This window comes from Medicago sativa, chromosome 5, assembly GCF_051527215.1.
Source record: "Medicago sativa cultivar Bolivia chromosome 5, Bolivia_mono, whole genome shotgun sequence".
Lineage (NCBI taxonomy): Eukaryota > Viridiplantae > Streptophyta > Magnoliopsida > Fabales > Fabaceae > Medicago > Medicago sativa.
In genome coordinates this window covers 48,821,912-48,849,892 of record NC_140753.1, presented here as the reverse complement: position 1 = coordinate 48,849,892, position 27,981 = coordinate 48,821,912, and the positions used below count along the sequence as shown (strand labels likewise).

The window sequence follows — 27,981 nt, the reverse complement described above, 5'->3', positions numbered from 1 at the left end:
TACAATTTTCAACGTAAAAGCTTCTACATTTGTTTCCAGCCAGTGCCCGGGGGCACCGGTTAACATTTTCCTCTTTTTTGCTTAATTACTATTTTTGGTTTCGTTTTGGTCCCTTAACTTAATTTTTGGTTTCGTTTTGGTCTTTTAACTTATTTTTTGGTTTCGTTTTTGTACCTTAACTCTAATAACATAAAGGACCAGAGTGGTTGACGGAGGAAGAGTTAAGGTATCAAAACGAAACCAAAAAATAAGTTAAGGGACCAAATTGTAACGTTAATAACTTATGGGACCAAGATGTAACCAACAAATAACTTAAGGGACCAAATTGTAACCTTAATAACTTATGAGACCAAAATGTAACCAACAAATAACTTAAGAGAGTAAATCATTAATTAAGCCATTTTTTTCTTTCAATTTTCATACTCCATTGACATGTGGCGGCCTGGCATTAGTCACTCTGATCAGGTGAATCAGTGCTTGACACGTGGCGCCCTTGGAGGGACAAAAAATATCATCTAATTTCATTTTTTGGTTTGAGGGACAAAAAAAAAAATTCCAAAAACAGAAAGACGTATCTATATAAATACACATGTTATGTTCACCACATTTGTTGCATAAAATCCCCTCACAGCATAGCATGGGCGACTTTTCCATCACCATTACTTTCATCTCTTTCATTTTACTCTTCCTAACTCGCTACAACCAACTCGTTCATGCCGATTCACCAACTCTTGTTCCCCCTTACTCCTGTGACACCTCAAACCCACGTACAATATTCTTTCCCTTTTGCAATATCAACCTTACCATCACTCAAAGAGCCAAAGACATCGTATCACGGCTCACATTGGATGAGAAAATCTCTCAACTCGTTAACACAGCTCCTGCCATTCCTCGACTCGATATACCGAGTTATCAATGGTGGAATGAAGCTTTGCACGGTGTTTCTTATGTTGGTAAGGGGATAATATTGAATGGTAGTATTCCAGCTGCAACTAGTTTCCCTCAAATTATTCTTACTGCTGCTTCTTTTGATCCCAAACTTTGGTACCGAATCAGTAAGGTCAGTAACTCTTTTAATCCATGTTGGAAGTTTGTGACAAAATATTGTTGGTTGAAAATTGAAATAGTTTCATTCAAGTAATTTAACCCATGTTTGGATTTTTTTAATATTAAAGTTATATTTTTCATTTAGTATTTAGTAAATAAGTTTTAGTACTTACCCAATCCCAGGGTTTCCCCGATTGTTTGAGACTTAGGAGTGTGGCCAACAATTCTAGTATTGAGTCGGTTCATGCATAGTTATAATTTCAAATGAATGGGCGGTGATATTAGTCTCCTGAACTAGTATGTCACGTCACGTCGATCACCAAACAGATACTCGATTTTAATATATATATATATATATATATATATATGGGGACTGTTAACTTACTCCCACCTAAAATCATGAAGGAGTAAGTTAACAAGCCTACTGCTGCTTATTATACTTTATTTGTTCTTCTTTTCCTCAACTTCATTCAAACGTGGACACTGTTGGGCTCCACACTTTTTTTTTTTTTTGAGCAAATTGGCCTCCACACATAAACTACACACATACTGAAATATACACATTTTTATTTGTTGAAAAGTACATATGGCCAAAATATATTCAATAAAAATGTGTAATTTCTCCCCCAAAAAAATGCATAGTTTCTATAGTACAATACATATTTAACACATGAAGAAAAAAAAAACAAATTGAAAACGTGTGTTGTTAAAAAAAATAAAACTGAATAGATAGAAAGGTGCAGGGGTATGAGGGCATCAACGACAAACAGTAACATTTTGAGGGGTGTAATAATGTTTTGGGAAATGTTAACTAGTGCCCCGGAGCACTAGTTAAAAGCACAAAATTAAAAATATTGTATTGGGAATTGTAAAAAGGTGAGTATTTAATATTTAAGAGTCAAAAAGTTGGTGTTTCCAATAAAAGTTTTCTATATTTAACTTCTTTAACCAGTGCCCCGAGGCACTAGTTAACAAGACACGTATGTTTTTAGAGGTTGGCGACGTTGTCATGTTCCAACAAGAAACTTGTTTTCTATTTAAAAAAAAAACATAAAATCCAATTTACAAACTTATCCTTACACAAAACATTGTTTTAAATAGATAATAGTTGGGTTTTTGGCAAAATACTAGTGGAAGTCGGGTTGTTAACTTACTCCTTCATGTTTTTGAGTAGGAGTAAATTAGCAGCCCTATATATATATATGGGTTATGTTACAAGACACCCTTTGGTGGTGTCTTTTATCAAGCAACACCTTAAGGTGTGATTTTCACTTTTTAGTTATAACTTTGCTAAAAGACACCTTCACAAAAGGTGTCTTCTATCATAACCCATATATATATATATATATATATATATATATATATATATATATATATATATATATATATATATATATATATATATATATAAATCTGTGACCTTTTTTTATAATGAGGATAAAAAAAATTCAAATGTTTTTTTTATTTGAGTTTTGTTTGCTTTGTAATTATTATTATGTGTTGTATGAATGAAGGTGATTGGAACGGAGGCTAGAGGAGTGTACAATGCTGGACAAGCTCAAGGGATGACGTTTTGGGCACCAAACATAAACATATTTAGGGATCCAAGATGGGGAAGAGGGCAAGAAACAGCTGGGGAAGATCCTTTGGTAAATTCAAAGTATGGTGTTTCCTATGTGAGAGGACTTCAAGGTGATTCCTTTGAAGGTGGAAAACTAATTGGAGGTCGTCTTAAAGCTTCTGCTTGTTGCAAACACTTTACTGCCTATGATTTGGATAATTGGAAGGGTGTGGATCGTTATGTTTTTGATGCCAAAGTAAGTTTTCTTTTCTCTATGGTATAGTCCTTCGATGATTAATTATATGGTGAACAAATAAGATAAGTCTAGTATTTTTAAAATTGTGGTTGGGGTCTAACACAACCCCACAATACCAATAATGTCGTCCTCAAATTTGTCTTTTAGTTTTGTTTGTTGTTATGTGCAGGCTTCAAAGCATGCTTTGTTTTATGTCGTCGATGAATCCTTGAAAATTGAATCATGACTTGCAAAAGAACAATTAATTTAATTTTGAAATTAAAAAATGATTCTTATTCTTATATTCCTTCCTTTTTAAATTTTTTCCATTTTAATAATCCAAATCCGTTCTAATAATTCAGGTTACTTTGCAAGATTTGGCGGATACGTATCAACCCTCGTTTCATAGTTGCGTAGTACAAGGACGATCTAGTGGAATAATGTGTGCTTACAACCGTGTCAATGGAGTTCCAAACTGTGCAGATTACAATTTGTTAACCGATACGGCAAGGAAAAAATGGAATTTCAACGGGTATGTATAATAGTTTGTGTTACATATGGTTTTGATCCTTATAATTATTTCAATTTTGTTTTTTTAATTCTTTTATCTACTTTTTGGTTTTTATAAATTACAAAATTGAAAACACAATATTTAGTTTTGTAATTTTTAGATATTTAAAAGTGAGTGTAACAAAAAAGAAAAGAAAGATATTTAAAAGTGAGTTGAAAAATGTAAATTTTATAACAACTAAACAATATATTTAACAACATATCCTTTATTAAACAATATCTCCTTTATGACTTGATTAGTATTAAACAATATATTTTACTTTTTTTTTTTACTTGATTAGTATGAATGATTTTGGCTGTTAAAATCAGGTATATTGCGTCGGATTGTGACGCAGTAAAAATCATATATGATAGGCAAGGTTATGCAAAGACACCAGAAGATGCTGTAGCCGATGTACTTCGAGCTGGTATACTTTCACTCTTCCTTTGTTTATGTCATAATCAGAAGTAGATAAATATAACTATTATGTGTTTATGTGACATTTAGTTATCGTTATCTTAACGGAAGGTACTTTTCTCACTTGTATATGTAGGCCAAACCATATGAGAATTTTGTTTTTGCAAGCCATAGTTTTGAAAAAAAATTGTTCACTCTACCCTACATTCAAAATAAATATCTAATATACCATACTTTCATTTTCCCCTTACATGGCGTCATCTCATATGGCACCCTACTACCTTTTCCTCTTTTTTTTTTTTTTTCGTTTAATAATTTATACTTCCTTCGTCATGACTCCATCTCAGTTGACACCATCTTACTAATTTTTTTACATTTTTATTTTTTATTTTTTTGGCTGAAAATTTATTATATAAATAATTAATAGAAAAATCATATTAACTAATAATAGATATTAATCAACATAAATAATTAATAGAAAAATTAAAATAACATGATAATATAGATTGATAAATATTATAATGAAAAGTATTTAAATATTAATATTACATTATTTTCTAGTTTTTCTAACTACTTTATGTCCGCATGTACCACATCCTTTAGGTATTGACACACGAGTGGACTTTCGTTGTTGAACTATCGGTTCTTCTTCTTCTTCGTCCCCATCTTCTTCTTCATTATTATGTTATTTTATATTTTTTCTATTAATTATTTATATAACAAATTTTCAACCAACAAAATAAACAAAAAAAATATATAAAGAAACTAGTAAGATGGTGCCAACTGAGATGGAGCCATGATTAAGGAAGTATAAATTATCAAGCCAAAAAAAATGAAAATCGAAAGAAAAAAAATATAAAAGGTAGTAGGGTGATGCCAAATGAGAGGGAGTTCTCCTGAAGGATGATGATGTCATATCAGATAGTGTCATGTAAGAGGAAATCTGAAAGTAGAATAGATTGGATATTTATTTTGAATGCAGGGTATAGTGGACGATTTTTTTCAAAAGTAGGGCCTGCAAACAAAAATTCCATGCCATTCTAAGCCATCATTAGTCCCCACATATATGAGGCATGCCATTCTAAGCCATCAACGATGGCCCATCATCGTTTCCCTTGGCAATAAGCAAATTAAATATCTTAGTTAAAAAATTGACAGCAGGACTTCAGACAAAAATTGGTGATAATATAGATTTCTATACAATTTATATGTGTATTTTTATGTCTACCATTTAGGATAAATAATTAGTTGTTTATATTTTCATCAAAGTTTTTAGTATAGTTTGCAGAAAAAGATGGGTCATGTTAACTTGTGCCCTTAGGGCACAAGTTAACATTTACCTTTTTTTTTTGGTCTAGTAGCCTAGTGGTTAGAGTTCACACAATTTAATGTGGAGAAGTTGGGTGTTCGAGGTTCGAACCCCGGCCCCTGCATAAATATGCAACGTCCCTACCAACTGAGCTAAGCTCACGGGGACTAATTAGAGGTATGTTAGTAAATAAATAACTGACCCACTTGAGAATAAATAATTAACGTAATTAGATAGTATTTTGCTTATCATCACTTGTTTAGTTTTCGCTTGGTTAAAGTTGTGACTTCCTTCTTCTTTTGTATTTTGTTTGCAACTGTCTAAGATAAATTAAGATTCATTCATGCACTCTAAGTTTTATGATTACATACTTGTCTTAATTTTAATCAATTTGGACATTTACTACCGTAAGTTTTATAATCGCACTTTGTTTGCATTAATTTTAGTTTATGTCAAACCTCTTTATCTGTAACGTATATAATCACTTTAGTTATCTTTATTTTGTAACAGAACATGACTTTAGAATCATAGCATGTTAGGATTGTTGAAGAATTTGGGAGAATCACATTGTACTACCGTTATTTCAACACAAGTTATACTTTAGAACTTTTCAACAAAATCATAGTATCATTGTAATTTTGTCAACTCGCCATAATTTCAAATTTAAAACATGCACAAGTACTATTATAATTTTGATGAACCGGTGGCGATTTACATGTTGTGTGATCAAAAAATTTCAGGAATGGATTTAGAGTGTGGTGACTATATGACAAAGCATGCAAAGTCAGCAGTATTACAAAAAAAAATTCCTATATCTCAAATCGACCGTGCCCTACACAATCTATTTACCATTAGAATAAGACTAGGTTTGTTTGATGGGAATCCAACCAAACTCCAATATGGAAGAATTGGTCCAAATCAAGTATGCTCTAAAGAAAACCTAGACCTTGCTCTTGAAGCTGCAAGAAGTGGCATTGTACTTTTAAAAAACACTGCCTCAATTCTCCCACTTCCAAGAGTAAATACCCTTGGAGTTATAGGCCCTAATGCCAATAAATCATCAATAGTTCTTTTAGCAAACTATTTTGGTCCTCCTTGTAAACAAGTATCCATATTAAAAGGCTTTTACACTTATGCTAGCCAGACACATTATCGTTCTGGATGTATTGATGGAATAAAGTGTGCTTCAGCCGAAATTGACCGAGCAGTTGAAGTTGCTAAAATAAGTGATTATGTTATTTTGGTTATGGGATTGGACCAAAGTCAAGAGACGGAAACACGTGATAGAGATCATTTAGAGTTACCAGGTAAGCAACAGGAACTTATTAACAGTGTTGCTAAAGCTTCTAAGATGCCTGTTATTTTGGTAATTTTGTGTGGTGGTCCTGTTGATATTACTTTTGCTAAGAATAATGACAAAATTGGAGGCATCATTTGGGCTGGTTATCCTGGTGAAACTGGTGGAAGGGCTCTGGCTCAGGTTGTGTTTGGTGACTATAACCCAGGTTAGTTTTCTTCTATACTTTATCCATGAACAAATAAACACACATAATATGGTAAAAAAAATGGATTTGGATTGTGTGCAGTGTTACTGCACGCAGTCAGGTTACATCTGGAGATTGGACGGTTCAGATTTCAATGACGATTTTGATTTTTTTTTTAAATGTAAAATATCAAGTTTGAAATGTAGACCGCTCAATCTTGATTGAATGGTTCAGATGTTGTTAACTAGACAATCATGCATGTAGTTGTGGCTGCGCATGACCAAGATCCTTAAAACATGTATAAACTTCATAGATTCCGAAAAGTCTTCACCATTAAATGAGAGAATATTTAGTTAAGAAAAAAGGGATTTTTTTTTTATTGTTTATTTTATATTGGGAAACAAGGGAAAAAGTCTGAAAAACCAGCTTCGATCCTCTGCATCCACTTAGTAAATGCAACTAAATCCCAATTACCGGATGCGGAATGAACATTGAACCAACGATAGAAATTTGGTTGAACTGACTAGATGGCAGCAGAGGATCCAGATTCCAAGAAAATAGTTAATGTTGCAACCTCAATTGCAGCCACAAAGTCTTAGGGTGTGTTTGTTTCAAGTTATATTTGTTAATTACTGGGAATAAAATGGTAGAAATATATATGGTTAATTAAGTTTTTGGTTCCTATAAATATCTGCAGTTTTGTTTTTAGTCCCTATAAAAATAAATCAAACTTTCTAGTCCTTACAAAATTTTCCGTTAGTGTTTTTAGTCCATATTAAATTAAAATTTGTTTAATTATGCTTAAAATTTTAAATTTTTTAATAATTTTTTCCATACTTGTTTAAAACATTATAAAACATTTCGCCGCAATAAGTTAGCTAAAAATTTTATTTTTAGGTCCAAATTTTCGTTAGTTTTATCTTGAATTTTTGGCGTTTTAAAAAAAATATATTTAATTCATTACATGTTAAAAAATTCTAATTTTTTATAAAAGAGATTATTATCATGTTCTTAACATGTCTGTTAAAAATCATTTGAAAATATAAAAGTTCAAGTATAATTAAACAAATTTTAATTTAACAGGGACGAACACATACTTGTAGTCCTTGTAAAATTAAAATTTGCTTAATTGTGCTTAAACTTTTACATATTCAACATATTTTTTACGTACTTATTTAGAACATTATACAAAGTTCCTCTGCAAAAAAGTAACTCACAATTTTATTATTAGATCCAAATTTTCATTAATATAATCTTGAAATTTTGGCTTTTAGAAAAATTCATATTTAATTCATTACATGTTAAAAAACTAAAAGATTTTATAAAAGAGTGTCTTACGATGTTATGAACATGTCTGTAAAAAATCTTTCAAAAATTTAGAAGTTTAAGCATAATTAAAAAAAAATTAATTTAACAGAGACTAAAAACACTAACGGAAAATTTTGTAGGGACTAAAAAGTGTGATTTGTTTTTATAGGGGCTAAAAACAAAACTGCAGATATTTATAGCGACCAAAAACTTAATTAACTCAAATATATATGCCTATGTTTGTCACAAGTTTACTAAAATTTATTCCCGGATATAAAATGTTCCTGGGAATAGAAAAATTTTCCCAAAGAAAATGGTGGGAATAAAGCTCCCATGGAGATGAGAATAAAGTTCCCATGTAGTTACCTATTATAATCCCTATTTTTATGGTTCTTAGGAATATTATAAAGTTAACCAAACATATTTTTTCTAAATACCTTGGAATAAAATTCTCATCTTTATATTCCAAGGAATGTTATTCCTAGAAATAAATTTGGTAAACTTGAAACAAACACACCCTTAATGTTCATATATTTAAAAAAGGGAAATGCTAACCGATGCCTCCGGGGCACTGGTTAAGGATATGAAAAAGAAAATTATATAGTAGTTAATGCATTGAAATTGTGTAATTAATTTATAATAAAGCCAAAAACAGTTTCCTTTTATGGTAATAATTCCTTTTTATGGTATGCTTAACCAGTGTCCGGGAGCACCGGTTAGCAGGACCCATTTAAAAATAGTCTGCAACTGTGATTGTGACGGCAAACGAAGGCTATTTTCTAATTCTATACAACGATTGTAGCAATTTCAAATATATTGAACAAATGTTTTCGATGCAACTTAAAAGTGTCCACAATTTGTAACATCGATTATAGTGTTGTAAGATTATTTTTTTTGGTTGACCAAAATACACTATATACATGCCCCAAATAACTTTTTTAAGTATATTTTCCTAATGGTGTGTTTGGATGGAGGTTTAGAAGAAGAAGGGAGGGGAGAGTTTACTTTTCATTTTTAAATTACAGACACTATGAAATGTTTTTTAAAAAGTTAACATATTAACATGATAAACGATCATATAATACTTCAGTCGCACTTAATTTATTTTAGAAAAACATGTTATATAGTTTGTAATTAAAAAAAGAAAAGTGAACCCTCCCCTCTCTTCTCCTCCTAAACCCTCAATCCAAACACATCCTAAAACTGCTATTACTCAACTAATGGGATGCTTTGTTATTTAATCATTGCAATGCAGGGGGGAGATTACCAATGACATGGTACCCAAAAGATTTCATCAAAATACCAATGACAGACATGAGAATGAGAGCTGATCCATCATCAGGCTATCCCGGTAGAACCTACCGTTTCTACACAGGTCCAAAGGTCTACGAATTCGGCTATGGCCTAAGCTACTCAAATTATTCCTACAACTTCATTTCTGTCAAAAACAACAACCTTCACATCAACCAATCAACCACTTATTCGATACTCGAAAAATCTCATACAATCCATTACAAACTTCTTTCAGAGATAGGCGAAAAAACATGTAAAAACATATGTCCATTTCTGTCACATTGGGAATTACAAATACTGGAAGCATGGCTGGGAAACATCCTGTGTTGTTGTTTGTGAAGCCAAAGAAAGGTAGAAATGGAAATCCAGTGAAACAGTTGGTAGGGTTTGAGAGTGTGACGGTAGAAGGAGGTGGAAAGGGTGAAGTTGGATTCGAAGTTAGTGTTTGTGAGCATCTTAGTAGAGCAAATGAGAGTGGTGTTAAGGTGATTGAAGAAGGTGGTTATTTGTTGGTTGTGGGAGAGGAAGAGTACTCAATAAATATCACTGTTGGATGAACTGATGCCATGTAATATTGAGTAATTTTCAATCAAGTAAAGAATGACCCTGATGATATAATCATGATAATTTATTTTTGGTATACCCTATCCTGCATCTCATGTATATGTACTTCAATAATAAATGTAGCAAGTATAAAAAAACTGATGATTAAAATAAGTTCATGATGGAATAGTTTGAGATAGAAATTGAGAGAAAGAGGGAGAGAGTAAATTACTACAGTTTTTTTTTAAGGAAGTAAATTACTACAGTTTAGTTTCCATTAAATTGAAAAAAGATACCAAATTCAACAGTTTAGTTTCCTAAAAAAAAAACGGTTGCTAAAAGATTTTTTCCGAAAATCAATGGATGAGATAATTTTAGGAAAAAAAAAATTACTTTAGGAAGGAAGAAAAAAAGAGTGATTAACAACAATCAAAAAAGAAAAAGGTATAGAGAGATTAGGAAGTACGAATGATTTACTGTAAGTTGACAACATTATTCCATGATGAAATGTCCTATTTTTTTGATTAAAAATGGTTGACCATGAAATGAATTAATGGAGAGATAAAAATAACAATGGATATAGAAATTTTTTGTTGACAGGAACGATAGATAGAGAAGTTCTTAATGAAAAAAAATAATGATAGAATTGATGATTGTAGGAGCAATGTGTGTTTGCGAAATCAGAGTGGGGAAGTAAGTATCCGGCATTAAAAACTAATTTTTTTGGTGGTGGTCGGGATTTGAATCCCGGACCTTACATATTTTATGCATCGTTCAAACCAACTGAGGTAAGCTCACGAGCATAAAAAAAAAAAACTAATTGATTGTGTGTGATGAGAAGTTAATAGTGTGAAAAATATAATTGAAAAAGGGCATTTTGGTATTAAAAAAAGACTACACCGAAAAAAAGTATTGTCTTTATTACTCCCTCCGTCCCATAATACTTGACACAGTTGACCTTATTACGCATGTCAATGCATAACTTTGAGCTTAAATATCTTGAATAATATATTAGAAAAAATTATGAAAATTTGATATTTTGAAAATACTTATCGAGACGAATGTAATGACATCTTATATGATATTATTTATCTTTGTATATTAGTAGAAAAATATGGTTAAAGTAAGTTAGGACAAAATTTCACATTTTCAAATGGATCATCTATTGCGAGACGGAGGGAGTAATAAGTATAAATTTTATATTTTTTTCTATGTTTGTGTTTATATGATTATGATAGTAGTAATTTGCAAGTCAGTAATTTTTTTTAAGGTACTCGTCGCCGTACCCGCCAATGCCAACCTATTATGCATTTTACCGGCGAATGCTGATTCCACGTTAGTAACAAGGACAAAACTTGCAAATCCAAGTTTTTTTTTTTTTTTTCCAACGTATGCTTGGTTCTGAGATTTACAACGTTTGTACGTTTTGTGGCCTAACATTGATGAGTTTGATTAAGTGAATCAGTGCGTGACATATGGCTATCTCGCTGGTTAGTTTAACGAACAAAATATAAAGAAACCAAATCGGATCTCAGAAAAAAGTAGTCAAAGAATGAAAAAAAAAAATTAAAAAAAAAGGCCAAAACACTGACACACATATATCTACACGAAGTCACAAATCAAAAATAGACACACATATCAGTCCAAATCAAAGACAGACAGCTGGTAATTGGGTGACATAGAGTTGGGTGACATCGGTGACATTGGTCAATCACAATATCACAATGTTTGTGTCTCTCTCTTCTACAAGCATTATGACTTTGTGATTGGTCAATATAACCAATGTCACCCAACTCTATGTCAACCAAGTGCTATCCGACAAACACACGTACTATTTTTTCTTTCGGAATAAACTTTTGAGTACAAAGGTGTACGCATTAAAGGTGTCTACCTACGATTGCTCACTATAAATACACATGCTCTGTAATCTGTTCAGCACGTTGCATAAATCCCCTCACAGCATGGGCCAATTTTCCATCACCATTACTTTCATTTTTCTCTTCTTAACTCGCTACAACCAACTCGTTCATGCCGATTCACCGACTAATGTACCTCCTTACTCCTGTGACATCTCCAACCCACGTACAAAATTCTTCCCCTTTTGCAATCTCAACCTTACAATCACTCAAAGAGCCAAAGACATCGTATCACGGCTCACATTGGATGAGAAAATCTCTCAACTCGTTAACACAGCTCCTGCCATTCCTCGACTCGATATACCGAGTTATCAATGGTGGAATGAAGCTTTGCACGGTGTTTCTTATGTTGGTAAGGGGATAAGATTGAATGGTAGTGTTACAGCTGCAACTAGTTTCCCTCAAATCATTCTTACGGCTGCTTCTTTTGATCCCAAACTTTGGTACCGAATCAGTAAGGTCAGTAACTCTTTTAACCCATGTTCGAAATAGTTTCATTCAAATCATTTAACCCATTTTTGGAGATTAAAATTATATTTTTCATTTAGTATTTAGTAAATAAGTTTTATTACTTACCCAATCTTGGGGTTTCCCCATGGTATATGGTTTGAGACCTAGGAGTGTGGCCAACAATTCTAGTGTTCAGTCGATTCAAACATAGTTATGATTTCAAATGAATCTTGTTACTGGAAGGTGAGATTAATCTCCTGAATTAGTATGTCACGTCACGTCTGTCATCAGACAGATACCCGATTTTAATATAATTAAATTTGTGACCTTATATTTTTATAATGAGGATAAAAAAAATTCAAATATTTTTTTATTTGAGTTTTGTTTGTTTTGTAATTATTATTATGTGTTGTATGAATGAAGGTGATTGGAACTGAGGCTAGAGGAGTGTACAATGCTGGACAAGCTCAAGGGATGACGTTTTGGGCACCAAACATAAATATATTTAGGGATCCAAGATGGGGAAGAGGGCAAGAAACAGCTGGTGAAGATCCTTTGGTAAATTCAAAATATGCTGTTTCTTATGTGAGAGGACTTCAAGGTGATTCCTTTGAAGGTGGAAAACTAATTGGAGGTCGTCTTAAAGCTTCTGCTTGTTGCAAACACTTTACTGCCTATGATTTGGAAAATTGGAAGGGTGTGAATCGTTATGTTTTTGATGCCAAAGTAAGTTTTCTTTTCTCTATGGTATAGTCCTTGGATGATTAATTCTATGGTGAACAAATAAGATAAGTCTAGTATTCTTAAAATCGTGGTTGGAGTCTAACACAACCCTACAAAACTGGCTAGTGCATATTAGACAATGTCGTCCTCGAATTTGTCTTTTAGTTTTGTTTGTTGTGTTGTGCAGACTACAAAGCATGCTTTGTTTTATGTCGTTGATGAATCCTTGGAAATCGAATCATGACTTGCAAAAGAACAGTTAATTTTATTTTGAAATTCAAAAATGATATGATACTTTTTCTATATACTGTTATGCTAATGATTCTTATTCTTATATTCTTCAACTTTTAACTTTTTTCCATTTTAATAATCCAAATCCATTCTAATAATTCAGGTTACTTTACAAGATTTGGCGGATACGTATCAACCCTCATTTCATAGTTGCATACAACAAGGACGATCTAGTGGAATAATGTGTGCTTACAACCGTGTCAATGGAGTTCCAAACTGTGCAGATTACAATCTTTTAACCAATACGGCAAGGAAAAAATGGAAGTTCAATGGGTATATATAATTATTTCAATTTTGTTTTATTAATTCTTTAATCTACTTTTTAGTTCTTATAAATTACAAAAGTGGAAACACAAAATATGTAGTTTTGTAATTTTTAGATATTTAAAAGTGAGTACAAAAATGTAAATTTTATAAGAATTCAACAATATATTTAAAAATATATCTTCTATTAAACAATATCTCCTTTATGAAACAATGCTTTCCACTCTATTAAAGGTGTGAGCATGGCCTACTTAGTTGGTGAAACAGTTTTCAATTCAAACTTTTCAGTTTTCTCTCTTTTTGAAGCTACATATTTATAACGTATGATTCATCAAAATGTGAAATTGAAATTTAATTTTTAATTACTTGATTAGTATGAATGATTTTGGCCGTTAAATCAGGTATATTGCGTCGGATTGTGACGCAGTTCGATTCATATATGAAAAACAAGGTTATGCAAAAACACCAGAGGATGTTGTAGCTGATGTACTTCGAGCTGGTATACTTTCACTCTTCCTTTGTTTATTTCATAATCAGAAGTAGATGAATATAACTATTATGTGTTTACGGATTCTTATCAAAATTTACTTGAACTTTTATGTGTTTTAGTATTGATTTATAACTCTAAATGAAATCACAATGACAATGTGACCTTAAACTATCGTTATCTTACTTTATCAATGGTCTCAATGGAAGGTACTTTTCTCATTAGTATTTTTGTCGGTTTACAATTTTTGCTTATATTAAGTCACATGGTTTGGCCTACATTTTCATTAGACCCCACTCCCCATATATATGAGGCAAGCCATTCTAAGCCATCAATGATGGTCATGGCCCAATGTCCATCATAGTCTCCATTGGAAAAAAGTTGGTGATAATGTAGATTTGTATACAATTTATATGTTTATTTTCATCATAATTTTTAGTATAGGTTGCAGACAAAGATGTAACATAATTAGAGGTATATTAATAAATAAATAAATAATGAACACAATTAGATAGCATTTTGATTGTCATCACTTAGTTGTTTTAGTTCTGGTTTAGTTAAAGTTGTGACTTCCTTCTTCTTTTGTATTTTGTTTGCAACTGTCTAAGATAAATTAAGATTCATTCATGCACTCTAAAGTTTTATGATTGCATACTTTTCTTAATTTTACTCAATTTGGACATTTACTACCTTAAGCTTTATAATCACACTTTCTTTGCCTTAGTTTTAGTTTATGTCAAACCTCTTTGTCTCTAGTTCTATAATCACTTTAGTTATCTTTATTTTGCAACAGAACCTTAGAATTAGTCTATGTTTAGGAGAATCATGTTGTACTACCGTTATTTCGGTACAAGTTATACTTTAGAACTTTTCAACAAAATCATAGTATCATTGTAATTTTGTCAAACTCGCCATAATTTCAAACATACACAAGTACTATTATAATTTTGATGAACCGTGGCAATTTACATGTTGCGTGATCAAAATTTTTCAGGGATGGATGTAGAGTGTGGTGATTACATGACAAAGCATGCAAAGTCAGCAGTATTACAAAAAAAAATTCCCATATCTCAAATCGACCGTGCCCTACACAATCTATTTACCATTAGAATAAGACTAGGTTTGTTTGATGGGAATCCAACCAAACTTCAATATGGCAGAATTGGTCCAAATCAAGTATGCTCTAAAGAAAACCTAGACCTTGCTCTTGAAGCTGCAAGAAGTGGCATTGTACTTTTAAAAAACACTGCCTCAATTCTCTCACTTCCAAGAGTAAATACCCTTGGAGTTATAGGCCCTAATGCCAATAAATCATCAATAGTTCTTTTAGCAAACTATTTTGGTCCTCCTTGTAAACAAGTATCCATATTAAAAGGCTTTTACACTTATGCCAGCCAGACACATTATCGTTCTGGATGTACTGATGGAGTAAAGTGTGCTTCAGCTGAAATTGACCGAGCAGTTGAAGTTGCTAAAATAAGTGATTATGTTATTTTGGTTATGGGATTGGACCAAAGTCAAGAGACGGAAACACTTGATAGAGTTCATTTAGAGTTACCTGGTAAGCAACAGAAACTTATTAACAGTGTTGCTAAAGCTTCTAAGAAGCCTGTTATTTTGGTAATTTTGTGTGGTGGTCCTGTTGATATTACTTTTGCTAAGAATAATGACAAAATTGGAGGCATCATTTGGGCTGGTTATCCTGGTGAAACTGGTGGAAGGGCTCTGGCTCAGGTTGTGTTTGGTGACTATAACCCTGGTTAGTTTTCTTCTGTCTTATCCATGAACAAATAAACATACATAATGTGGTAAAAAAATGGATTTGGATTGTTTGTAGTGTTACTGCACGCAGTCAGGTTACATCTGGAGATTGGGCGGTTCAGATTTCAATGACGATTTTGATTTTTTTTAAAATGTAAAATATCAAGTTTGAAATGTAGACCGCTCAATCTTGATTGAATGGTTCACGTCTTGCTAACTGCACGCAGTTATGTAGTTGTGGCTGCGCATGACCAAGATCCTTTAAACATGTATAAACTTCATAGATTCTGAAAAGTCTTAATTATTAAATGAGAGAATATTTAGTTAGGCAAAAAGAATTTTTTTATTGTTTATTTTATATTGGGAAACAAGGGAAAGAGTCTGAAAAATTAGCTTCGATCCTGTGCACCCATTTAGTAAGCACAACTAAATCTCAATTACTGGATGCGGAATGAACCTTGAACCAACGATAGAGATTTGGTTGAATTGACTAGATGGCAGCAGAGTATCCAGATTCCAAGAAAATAGTTAAGGTCGCAACCACAATTGCAGCTACAAAGTCTTCATGTCATAGTATTTAAAAATTGTCTGCAACTGTGATTGTGACCGCAAACAAACACTATTTTCTATACCATGTATGTAGCAATTTGATATATATTCAACAAATGTTTTCAATGTTACTTAAAAGTGTCCACAATTGAAAACATTGATTATAGTGTTGTATGATTTGTCTTGTTGACCGAAATACATTGTATATATCCCCCAAATAACTTTTTCTAGTATATTTTCCTAAAACTACTATTTCTCAACTAATGTGATGCTTTGATATTCTATCATTGCAATGCAGGAGGGAGACTACCAATGACATGGTACCCAAAAGATTTCATCAAAATACCAATGACAGACATGAGAATGAGAGCTGATCCATCATCAGGCTATCCCGGTAGAACCTACCGTTTCTACACAGGTCCAAAGGTCTACGAATTCGGCTATGGCCTAAGCTACTCAAATTATTCCTACAACTTCATTTCCGTCAAAAACAACAACCTTCACATCAACCAGTCAACCACTCATTCGATACTCGAAAACTCTGAAACAATCCGTTACAAACTTGGTTCAGAGTTAGGCAAAAAAGCATGTAAAACCATGTCCATTTCTGTAACATTGGGAATTACAAATACTGGAAGCATGGCTGGGAAACATCCTGTGTTGCTGTTTGTGAAGCCAAAGAAAGGTAGAAATGGAAATCCAGTGAAACAGTTGGTAGGGTTTGAGAGTGTGACGGTGGAAGGAGGTGGAAAGGGTGAAGTTGGGTTCGAAGTTAGTGTTTGTGAGCATCTTAGTAGAGCAAATGAGAGTGGTGTCAAGGTGGTTGAAGAAGGTGGTTATTTGTTGGTTGTGGGAGAGGAAGAGTACTCAATAAGTATCACTCTTTGATGAATTGATGAAATGTAGTATTGAGAAATTATCAATCAAGTAAAGAATAACTAATGGAAAGCTTGATGAGTTGATTGCAATATGACTCTACTTATGTAATGGAAAGCTTGATTGGCTCTGATGATATATTCATGATAATTTATTTTCGGTATACCCTATCCTCCGTCTCATATTAAGTGTCTTTTAAGGTTAAGTATTTTGATAGGATCCAGTATGAGAGGGTGTTTTGAGTAATTAGTAGGTAGTTAGTTAAGTTTAAGTAGATTATTAGTAACATTCAAAACAAAAAAAGTAGATTATTAGTAAGTTGCCCATTAGGATTAAATAATAAGAGGCCCATTAAGGTTAAATACTAGAATGTTCTCTTTATTTGTATATAAAGGGGAATTCTTAGGAGTTTTGGGGTATGACAGATTGAGTTTTCTGTTCAGGGCCAGAGTAGGATTCCTCTCTGAGTTGTGTCGGAGCTTTGCTCTGGGAGTAGTTAGAGAATCTCTCTGCTACTATTTTACTATTTTCGTTCCTATTAATAAAGCACCCTATTTTCTTTAATCACCATTGTTTCTCCTTGGTTACCTTACTGTTAATTCATTGGTAGGATCCTTTGGTTCCTATCAAATTGGTCCGACCTACCGGATCTTAAGTATCACCACCTCCCGTTTTGTCACCCATTAATCAAAACCAGTCAGAAACCTAAGCCAACACACAAACCCTTTTCCTTTCACTATTGAGCCATATCCAGAAAACTGCATACCTATTTTATTTTTAATTTTTTTTCTCAAACCGCAGCTGAACCCCCGCCTTCCTCAAACTAGAAAACTGAATTCCTATATTTTCTCGACCTAAATATTTATTCACAACATCAGCCATATCCAGAAACTTCAAATAACCTAATCCTTATATTTTCTCAAAACAGCAACCGAATCCCTGTTTTTATTTCTTATTTTTGTTTATCACCAAAAGTTTCTCCAAAGTAACAAACCCTATTATATCTCTCCAAATTAACAACCCTATTATCTTTCCCCCAACATAACAACCCTCCTTTCTTTCTCCAAAATAACAAACTTATTATTATTATTTTTCCCTACATATACTCCCAGAAACAACACAAAACCTAAACCAGAAAACAACACTACACAACCTAGAAAACAACAACACACTTTACAGAGAAACCTAAACTTTCTATGCCACCCAAAAAGAATACGACCACAGACACCATGGAAGCTCGCATCAGCGCGTTGGAAGAACAATTCGCTAACCTAGAGGTTAGTCTAAATGAAGCTCAGACAAAGGCAGAAGAGCACGCGGCTGAAACTAAGGATACTATTAAAAATTTGTCTGCTGAATTGAAAGATCAATCCGCAAAAGCTGAAGCAGAATGGAAAGACAATTTTAATAAGTTGCTTTCAATGATGAAAGAATTACAAAAATCAAACAACGGACATGGAAAATCGGTCATCCATAAGGATGACAGGACGGGGCCTTCCAACCATGATGATTTGGACGAATTTCGTCTCTCGGTCAAGAAAGTTGAGCTTCCTATGTTTTCAGGTGAGGATCCAGCCGGATGGATTGCTAGGGCAGAAGTATACTTTCGAGTTCAAGGTACTAGTCCAGAAATTAAGGTTGATTTGGCACAGCTTTGTATGGATGGTTCAACCATTCACTTTTTCAAGGCTTTGATTGAAGATAATGAAGGGCTCACCTGGGAGGAGTTAAAAAATGCACTGTTGGAACGTTATGGTGTAGTGAGTGAGGGAAATGTGTATGAACAACTAGCCTCTCTTCAGCAAGAGGGCGAAGTGGAGGAATTTATAGAAGACTTTGAGGGCCTTATTTCCCAAGTGCCACGATTGTCTGACGAACAATTTGTCGGGTACTTTATCCATGGGCTGAAAGAAGGAATTAGAGGACGTGTCCGAAGCCTTATCACATTAGGTCCGGTCTCACGACATCGCTTAATGAATGTGGCAAAGGCGGTTGAACGCGAAATTTATGGGAAGACAAGCTATAGAACCTCAAAGAAACCACATTATGGCGAGATCAGACATAACCGCGGGGGTCTCCACAACCCTGGAAGTTCACATTACAATGGACGCTCATTTAACAATGATCCAGCCTATGTTCGAAGTGATAAGGATCACCATGAGCACGGTGGAGTGCCTTCTGGTGTCAAAACAGCCATAGCAAATGACAAGAGAGAGCAAGGCAGGCGCGACAAAGGAATTCGACATCTCTCTTCCCAAGAAATAGCTGAGAGGCGACATAAGGGTCTGTGTTTCAAGTGTGGAGGCCCCTTTCACCCTAGACACCAATGCCCAGATAGACAACTCAGAGTGATGGTGACTGATGAGGATGATACGATGGAAGAAGAAACTGATGAAAATGAGAGAGTTTACTGCGCTCAGACTTGAGGACAAGTCTGTTTTTCAAGAAGGTGGCAGTGATAGGATCCAGTATGAGAGGGTGTTTTGAGTAATTAGTAGGTAGTTAGTTAAGTTTAAGTAGATTATTAGTAAGTTGCCCATTAGGATTAGGATTAAATAATAAGAGGCCCATTAAGGTTAAATACTAGAATGTTCTCTTTATTTGTATATAAAGGGGAATTCTTAGGAGTTTTGGGGTATGACAGATTGAGTTTTCTGTTCAGGGCCAGAGTAGGATTCCTCTCTGAGTTGTGTCGGAGCTTTGCTCTGGGAGTAGTTAGAGAATCTCTCTGCTACTATTTTACTATTTTCGTTCCTATTAATAAAGCACCCTATTTTCTTTAATCACCATTGTTTCTCCTTGGTTACCTTACTGTTAATTCATTGGTAGGATCCTTTGGTTCCTATCATATTTTTTTTAAAAAACCAATGAGTAAATTAATATGCATTCACTGCATTTTCAAGTTAGCGAGTAGATGACATTGATATAATTTGTTTTCCTTGAAAAGAAAACAAAACTTGCAGATGACGACCCAAACCAGTTATAATCTAAGGCTTTCTTCCATCTTGAAAAGTTTGTCAACAAGAGAACACTAATGCAAAGAAGTCAATTAATTCATCTCGGCCTGAGATTGTAGTCTCCTATATAACTATGTAATACAGTACTCTTGCTGGAATTTTTTTTAACAGCAAATATTATTCACGTCGAGATTATGCAAGACGCACGAAGACTCGCGGCTAAGAAGCAACACAAATATACCATGCTCCGTATATATGCGGAAGCATCCAAAAACCAACCACAAAACAGAAGACAGCAGAAAAAAGCAAAACACAGCAGCAATAATAGCTGCAGTACTGTGCCCCAAACAGCAATGATGCTGGCCTATACCAACAGGTAAGGTTGGCCATGACAAATCCAGAAACAACCACCAGCAGCCAACATGACATAATGTGTATCGATGCCAAAGTATATAATAGTGATGGCATTTGAGAATTGAGATGTCCAAAGTATTGAAGTAGTTAATTCAGTTAGGATAGTTTTTTTTATTTTTTTAAGGATAGGATAGTTAGTTTATCGTACAACTAACTTTCTAACAAACTAATGTGTATCCATGCTTGTATAAAGAACTTGATGAACAACCCTAAAGTTCCAAAAAAAACATAAAATGAGAGATATTCACACTTATTTGTTGAGTAGTAAAGAAAATATACCAACGAATCCGATTTCTATGACTTAGATTTGTCGAAGATCGAGAGTTGAATGAAAATAAATGTTTAATTTGGCCCAAAGTTAATGTTTCACAAGTTTCAAACCTCGTATATATACTATTCTGGTATATAAAAAGGACCATTCCCGCCAAAACATACCGAACATAAGTTATCTCCCGAACTTGTCCGGTTCGTAACTCCCAAACGTTATGTTTAGCGGCACAAACGGAAATTTATGGAGCTTGTGAGCAATGAAGGCGAGTATAAGAACAATTTTCTTACAAGAGTCAAGAGGTGTTAATATAGCAACACCACCTTATTGGGGATCAATAAAAGCCCGAGGAGTTATGTATGGATAACATACTTTCAATGTGATTTTTTTAGTGCAAGAAAAGTAATTAGTTAATCCTTTTATGCATTTAAATTAAATTTGAGATTAGTCTTTTTCTTACATGTGATAAATTATTCTTTTATGCATATGACTAGATTGATAAATAGATTTATATTTTTAAAATTTTAAAACATCATGGAACTATTAATGTAGTAGATCATGCGGAAAAAACCTATGCTTATTCAAAAACGTTAGAGATTTTATTTTCCCACCCTACCAATTTCTCACGCATCCTTTGAAATTCACAAATACCTTTGTTCGGATTATATAATTCTAACCAGTTTTGCTTGATTTCGGATTATATAATCCAACACCTGTCAAAACCCAAAAAACATATTATAATTGATATGAAGGTCTATGTTTATCATCGTACCTTCCCTACAAAACTTGCACAACATGTTTGGACATAATATGAATGGTCAAGGGTGATCATGATATCATAACTCACCCCCAAATGAAAATCAAAAAGGAAAAGTGAAGAAGGAATTTAAAATAAAAAGTGTTCATGGTTATGCGGTGTGGTTTTCTAATGAACCAAACACGTCAATTTATAGAAGTTTATGTGCGTCGTGGACCACATAAATTGTTGGTGCAATGTGGATCACACAAAATTTTTGTATTTGATTAATTCAGATTATATAATTTGAATTGTATCAAACCCTCCAAAGTACAAGTTTTTACACAATCTTAACAGGTTTTGAACTATATACTCCAAACAATTATTAGGAAGTTTTGTGATTATATAATCTAAAACAGTCTAGAATTTGAACAGTGCTTAGTCAGCAAGTGTTTGGAAGGTCAACTAATTTTTGAGTGGAAATATGGTGTGTTTATACGTTTTATCGATTGATTTGACAAATGATATACTCCTTGGATATTTTACCTATAAGCATACACTCATTCTTTGCAATTCACATTCTACTTCACATTATCTCCTTTTTTTTTCTTATGAATAAAAGGGTAAATTTACATGACAAAAATATATTTAAACCATAACAAAAAAGGAATGCTTTAAGGGTAGATATTGTTGGTATTGCTTCGTTTGAGGCGCCCCCTTTGATCACAAAAATAAAAATAAAAAAGGAATGCATTACCGGTCCTATATATAAGAAAATTTTCAAAAAAAAGTTTAGTTCTATTTATAAGAAAATTTCACAACTTTTAATGAGTAGTTATTGTTTAAAAGACTTTTCTACCCCTTATTTAATGTTTGTTTTTTTAAATATTATATTAGTGGGTGTATTTAATGCTACACAATTTTTTATGATGGTATATTTAATGATTATATTGGCTTTAATGTTTTTTTGTTTTTCTTCTTATAATTAGGACGGTAGAGTATTAAAAAACAAAGGAATGCATTTGACGATTTTAGTTGAACAAATTTACAATTACATTATTGATTGATTGTTCTAGAAAGATATAAATCCTGCTCTACAAAGTTCAAACTTGGCAGCACCCAAATTCAAACTTTCAAATTTATAATTTGACATTGAAAATAAGGGCTATTGACTTAATTCTGATGACCAGCATTTGATGTTTATTTTGACGAAAAGAAAGGAATTTTGTTAAGGTAAAAATTAGAGCATTTATAGTTTCTTACCGAAATGAAAATGACAACAAAAAAAATACGAAGTGGTTGTAAAAAAAAAACAAAATACGAGTGTTTTGCCACAAAGAAAATCTGGTAAAAAAAATATAAAATAATTAATTAATAATAGTAGAACCCATTTAATGGTAAATTTTACTATCTATTTTTTTATCTATCTATCTATCTCCAAATTTTATATTCCATTTATTTTAAGTTTTTTACAAATAGAAATGACCCTTAGTCAATAGATTTTGAACTACTTTTTCCTCTCTCCATCTACCTCTTCTGTACGGAAGGTGCATCACAAATATAATGGGGTTATTAACCCCCGGGAGTGGACCAGCTAATAGCTCTCTAGATGAGTTGAACTATCTTGCTTCATCTAGATATATATATATATATATATATATATATATATATATATATATATATATATATATATATATATATATATATATATTGGTATTTTGTCACGATTTGTAGTATGTTTAATTTTCTCAATTCGATTGATGAGCGAGTCTTATACCGTCATAAGACTAAATTTAAATAGGAGAATTAAAGATATGCATATATCATTGTTTTAAAATATTATCTCCCAGTCATCGTGAGTTTAACTTAATTAATAGGGAATATATATATATATATATATATATATATATATATATATATATATATATATATATATATATATATATATATATATATATAAGGTCCGGGGTTCAAACCCGACGACCACAAAAAGAATATTATCTCCCGAGAAAACATGTCATAAGTATACAAAAATTTTTTTTTGTCTTTCTCTCTCTAAAAACTCTCTCTAACTTCTCTCTAGACAAAACTTCTTGCTTTTCTACCCTTATTCCAAATCTGGCCGGCCAAATGTAGATATGTGGCCGTGGTGGTGCGACGAGACTATGTCTCCGCACCACCGTTCTCACCCTCTCTTGGTGGTTCTCGTTTGTGTCCGTGGTGGTTCTCATATCCGTTTTCGATCCTTGGTCCGACCTGCGGCGGTGGTGGTGATGCTGCTTTTTTAGCCGTCGTTTCACTGTTCCGACATGCATTTTTACCCTGTTCTGATCCTTGTTCCAAATCTGTTTTTAGTTGTTTTCACGAAGATGACGCCGACGTCGGCTGTCGCTACAGTAGCTCCCCACAACCTCCGTTCATCATCCTTAATCCTGACAAAGGATACAACCGTAACTTTGGTTACTGATTTAATTTTGATTATCAGTTTTGTGTAAGTTTATCAAATCTGCTGATAGTTGAATCTAGTATTCCACCACACGGCCAAAACTATATGGATCGATGCGTGACTGGCAGTATAAAAAAGCAAGATGCTGAATGCTATGAAAAGTCAAATAGTGAAGATATTCATGGCTATAGCACGAAGACTAATTCATGCTTTGGTGCTTTTTCTTTGTGACACTATTGAAACTTTTGGTGTTTTGACTGTTAAAGAGTATCTTTTGTGTACATGTTATCTTGTGCTGGTTATTTGATCACTATGCTTGCTTATTAGGTTTTTCTTCTCTTTTGGAGAAGTTGTATCATGGTGGTGGTGCTGACTTGTGGTTTTTGTTTTGGCTTTTGTATTGTGATGTGTGGTAGTGGCGATGTGTGGTGTTTGGGTGGTGATGTGGTGGTGGTGGTGATGTGTGGTGCTGATATGTGTGGTCCATTTACAGTGGCAGAAGGTGTGTCGGCTGTTGATGGGTGGTCCGGTTGGGATGTAAGTGGTGATGGGGTGGTCGGTGGTGGTGACGGGCGTGTGGTGAGGAGGGGGTGTTGTGTGGTGCCGATGGGTGTGGTCCGTTTTCGGTGGTTGCAGGTGTGGCATTATCTTCTTCCATTCACGATTAATCCTCCTTCAACGAACTCCTGGATCGTTTGTAGTTGTAAGGATCGTGGTGGTTGGGATTTGTTCGCGTCGGTGGCCGTGAGTTTCAGTTTTTGCTTGTTTTGGTGGCATACCCCACTCACCCCGAGGTCACTGTGTGATCGTTTCTTTTATTTATTTCGATGTTGTATTCTGTTGTGTGGTGGTGTTGTGGTGGTGGTGGCTTTGTGTGGGGGATTGTGGGGTTGTCTTGGCGAGGTTTGGATGGATGGCCGTGGGTTTTTTGAACTCGGATTTGGTGTCGGAACGGTTTGCGGACGGGAGCTATATAAGGGGGTGGGTGGTGTTGTTTAGGTGAGGAGGTGGGTGTTTGTTGGGGGTGATTTTTTCGGGAGACTGCCTCTGTTACTCGGGTCCCTATTTGTCGTCACTAGCTCTTGTTTGCGCTTTTGGGGTTGTTAAGGTGTTTATGGTGTTTGGAGGGAGTGGGTCCGTTTGAGCTGAGCCTTTTCCTTTTGATCGGTTTGTTGTTTGCACCTCTGCTTATCATGTCGTTTGTCTTACTTTTTGTGTGTTGGTTTCCGGTGGGCCGGTTACTTTTGCTTCGAGATCGAAGGTCGGTGTCTAGCTGCAATTTTGTTTGGCCTGATTTGGTGTTTCTCTGGTGTACCAAGGGTGAGGGGTGCCCTTCAGATTTGGTTCTAAAGTCTGGTGGGCCGATCACTTTTGATTCGAGATCGGGAGTCAGTTCTTTGGCTCAAGTTGGTTTTGGGCTTTTTATGGTTCCTTTCGGTGGATCGGAGGTCGAGAGGTGGTGGAAGTTGATTGATCTTTTCGGATAGGAGCTTTTCGGATGTGGCTCTGCTTTGGTGTTGAGGACTGGGAGTTTATTTTTGAGGGGTGATTGTTTGGGGTGACTAGTGACGATGGGTGGTGAGGGATATCGTTTTTACAGTGGTCGTTTTCGCGGAAGAGTCTGTTTTAGGTGGTGACGTGTATTTTGGTGGGTGTTGTCCTCAGGGGTGTTTTTTAGGGTGTTTTTTTTTTCAGGTGTTCCGCCTATATACGGCACCTTTAGTTTGTATTCTCAGTTTCACCGGTCTCTGTTCGTCTTGAGCAGGGACCTGATGGTTAAATAAAATTTGCTGTTTCAAAAAAAAAATTTGATATGTATAAATCTATTAATGTTTAGAAAAATATTTCTTAATATTTTTTAGGGAAAAATTGTTTTTTTTCTAAATTATGCAAGAATAAATATATTTTTGAAAATATTTTAACTGATCTAAACTTTTTACACTATATGATATAGTAATTGCAGATGTTATAATATAATGGTACTAATAATCAATAATGGAGTGATTCAAATAGTAAGGAATCTGAGTCTCTTAAACAAGCGATCAAAGATTTAATAAACAACTTTTGTGTATGAAAAAATTCTGATTGAAACTTGTGTATGAAGAAAAACCTGATCGGGAGGACCCTACATGTTTAAAACTTCATACAGATAACAAGATGAATATATATAGACACACACACATATAACTCTAATATTTCGAGAAAAACTTTTGACACCGTATACCCGACACACATCCAAAACTTTTGACAAAATATTATAGGCTCAAAAAACTTATTAAACACTCCTTTTTCCTCATCTCGCCACAGTTCTTCGGACAACATTAACTTTTGACACTGTATACCCGACACATTCTGAAAAGCACACGGGGATAATATATATATATATATGTATATATATATATATATATATATATATAACTCTAATATATAACTCAAGAGGAGGATGTGTGGAGGTGGAATTTGGTAGATAATGGAGTTTTTTTTTGGTGAAATCGGCCTATGGTAAATTGGAAGGGTTGATGTTGTCCGAAGTTTTGTGGCGAGATGAGGAAAAAGGAGTGTTTAATAAGTTGTGGAAAAATCCGGCTACTTCAAAGATGGTTGCCTTCTCTTGGAAATTATTCCTCAACTGTGTTCCTACAATAGATAATCTTCTTTTGAGAAATATTTTGCCAGTGGAGGCGCCTCATTCATGCGTTTTATGTGGTGTGGGGTTAGAAACGGCGTTCCATCTTTTCATCCATTGTGAGGTAGCGAATCAGGTTTGGTCGAAGGTGATGAGATGGTTTGATTATTCTTTCTTAACTCCTCCAAATTTCTTCATTCATCGGGATTGTTGGAGTGGGTGTGATTCAAATAAGAAAATTCAAAGAGGGCTTTGGCTTGTTTCACATAAGATAATTTGGATTTAGTGGAAAGCAAGGAACGACAAAATTTTCAATGATGCCAATTGGGAGTCCGAGGATATAGTTGAAGAAATAAAAGTGGTTTCCTGGCGCTGGCTGTTATCTAGGATTAAATCTCAAGTGTTTATTTTATGAATGGCGGTGGAATCCTAAGGCGTGTCTCTTGAGATAGCCCCTGTCTCCGTTTTTTGCTGTTTTCTGGATCCTTCTTCGTGGCAGTTGTGTGTAGCTTCTGTTGTAGGGGTGCTGCCAAGAGGTTTTCTTTTGGGTGGTTGGGGTGCAAAGTTTCGGCCAGTAATAGTTTGGGAGTGTGGACACTTGTATCTTGTTGTATTTTGATGTTTTAATGGCCTGCTTGTGGTTTAGGTTCCTTTTAAGGGGTTGTTTCTGTTAGTTTGACAGGAGGGGAGGTTTTGGTGGGGGTTTTAGAGGTTCCTCATATATACAGGAGGGTATACCATTTTGGGTGTTCCACATATATACGGCCCCTTGCATTTCTTTGTTTTCGTCCAAGTTTGGGTGTTTCTTACGCCCTCCTGGCTTAATAAATTTTGGTTGTTTCGAAAAAAAGAAGAAAGATAGAATTAATACAAAATGGTGTGATTTTTTTGTTATTGATATGGTGTAATTCATGTCTAATGTTAGCTTATCATGTTTAATAATCTAAATATTTCAAAATTTGTATTTGAAAAAAAAACTAAAATAGGATATATTAATACGAAAAAAGTATTCTGAAAAGCACACGGAATACAAAATTAGAACACAACAAGTTCAGAATAATTACAACATACCAACACCAACAACGGGGAGGAGAAAACTACATAGCAAAACCCAAATAAACAAAAGAATTGAGCCAACAGTTATGGAAATCAAGGCATAAATGACGTTATTTGCCTTCAATCACAAAAAAGATAGTAGCTCGATATGGACGGAGCCAGGAATTTTGCTTGGGGGAACCGTGTTGAAAGTATAAATTGCTAAATAAAAAATAATTTTTTAAATACACGACTTCTATAAACAATTTAATTAGAAATTATAAGGTTTATTCAAAGTAGAAATATATTCAAAATTATAAGAAATTTTAAGGATATAAGAAAGATGAGTATCTTGATGCTTCCTATATAATTAGTAGACTAAAGTGATTTTGTAATGGCAGAGAAAGAAAATATGAAACAAAGAAAATGCAAACG

At 33.9% G+C, this 27,981-nt stretch overlaps 1 protein-coding gene and 1 pseudogene across 3 annotated transcripts; both read left to right on the top strand.

The window, feature by feature from the left end:
• Positions 1–609: 609 nt before the first annotated feature.
• On the top strand, positions 610–9,921 carry LOC146922630 (putative beta-D-xylosidase 7; annotated as a pseudogene). Its single transcript, XR_015012540.1, has 6 exons — positions 610–1,060; positions 2,562–2,864; positions 3,206–3,375; positions 3,723–3,820; positions 5,860–6,624; positions 9,167–9,921. The product of XR_015012540.1 is annotated as a putative beta-D-xylosidase 7 (transcript).
• Positions 9,922–11,684: 1,763 nt separating this feature from the next.
• On the top strand, positions 11,685–17,227 carry LOC146922629 (putative beta-D-xylosidase 7). Of its 2 annotated transcripts, none has more exons than XM_085715466.1 (6): positions 11,685–12,122; positions 12,537–12,839; positions 13,231–13,400; positions 13,793–13,890; positions 14,873–15,637; positions 16,487–17,227. In XM_085715466.1, the coding sequence occupies exons 1-6, from the start codon at positions 11,709–11,711 to the stop codon at positions 17,074–17,076; spliced, it is 2,340 nt and encodes a 779-aa protein (XP_085571592.1). In that variant the 5' UTR covers positions 11,685–11,708; the 3' UTR covers positions 17,077–17,227. The 2 variants fall into 2 exon arrangements, with proteins under 2 accessions (XP_085571592.1, XP_085571593.1); XM_085715467.1 differs by lacking the exon at positions 16,487–17,227 and adding an exon at positions 15,716–15,786.
• Positions 17,228–27,981: the final 10,754 nt, after the last annotated feature.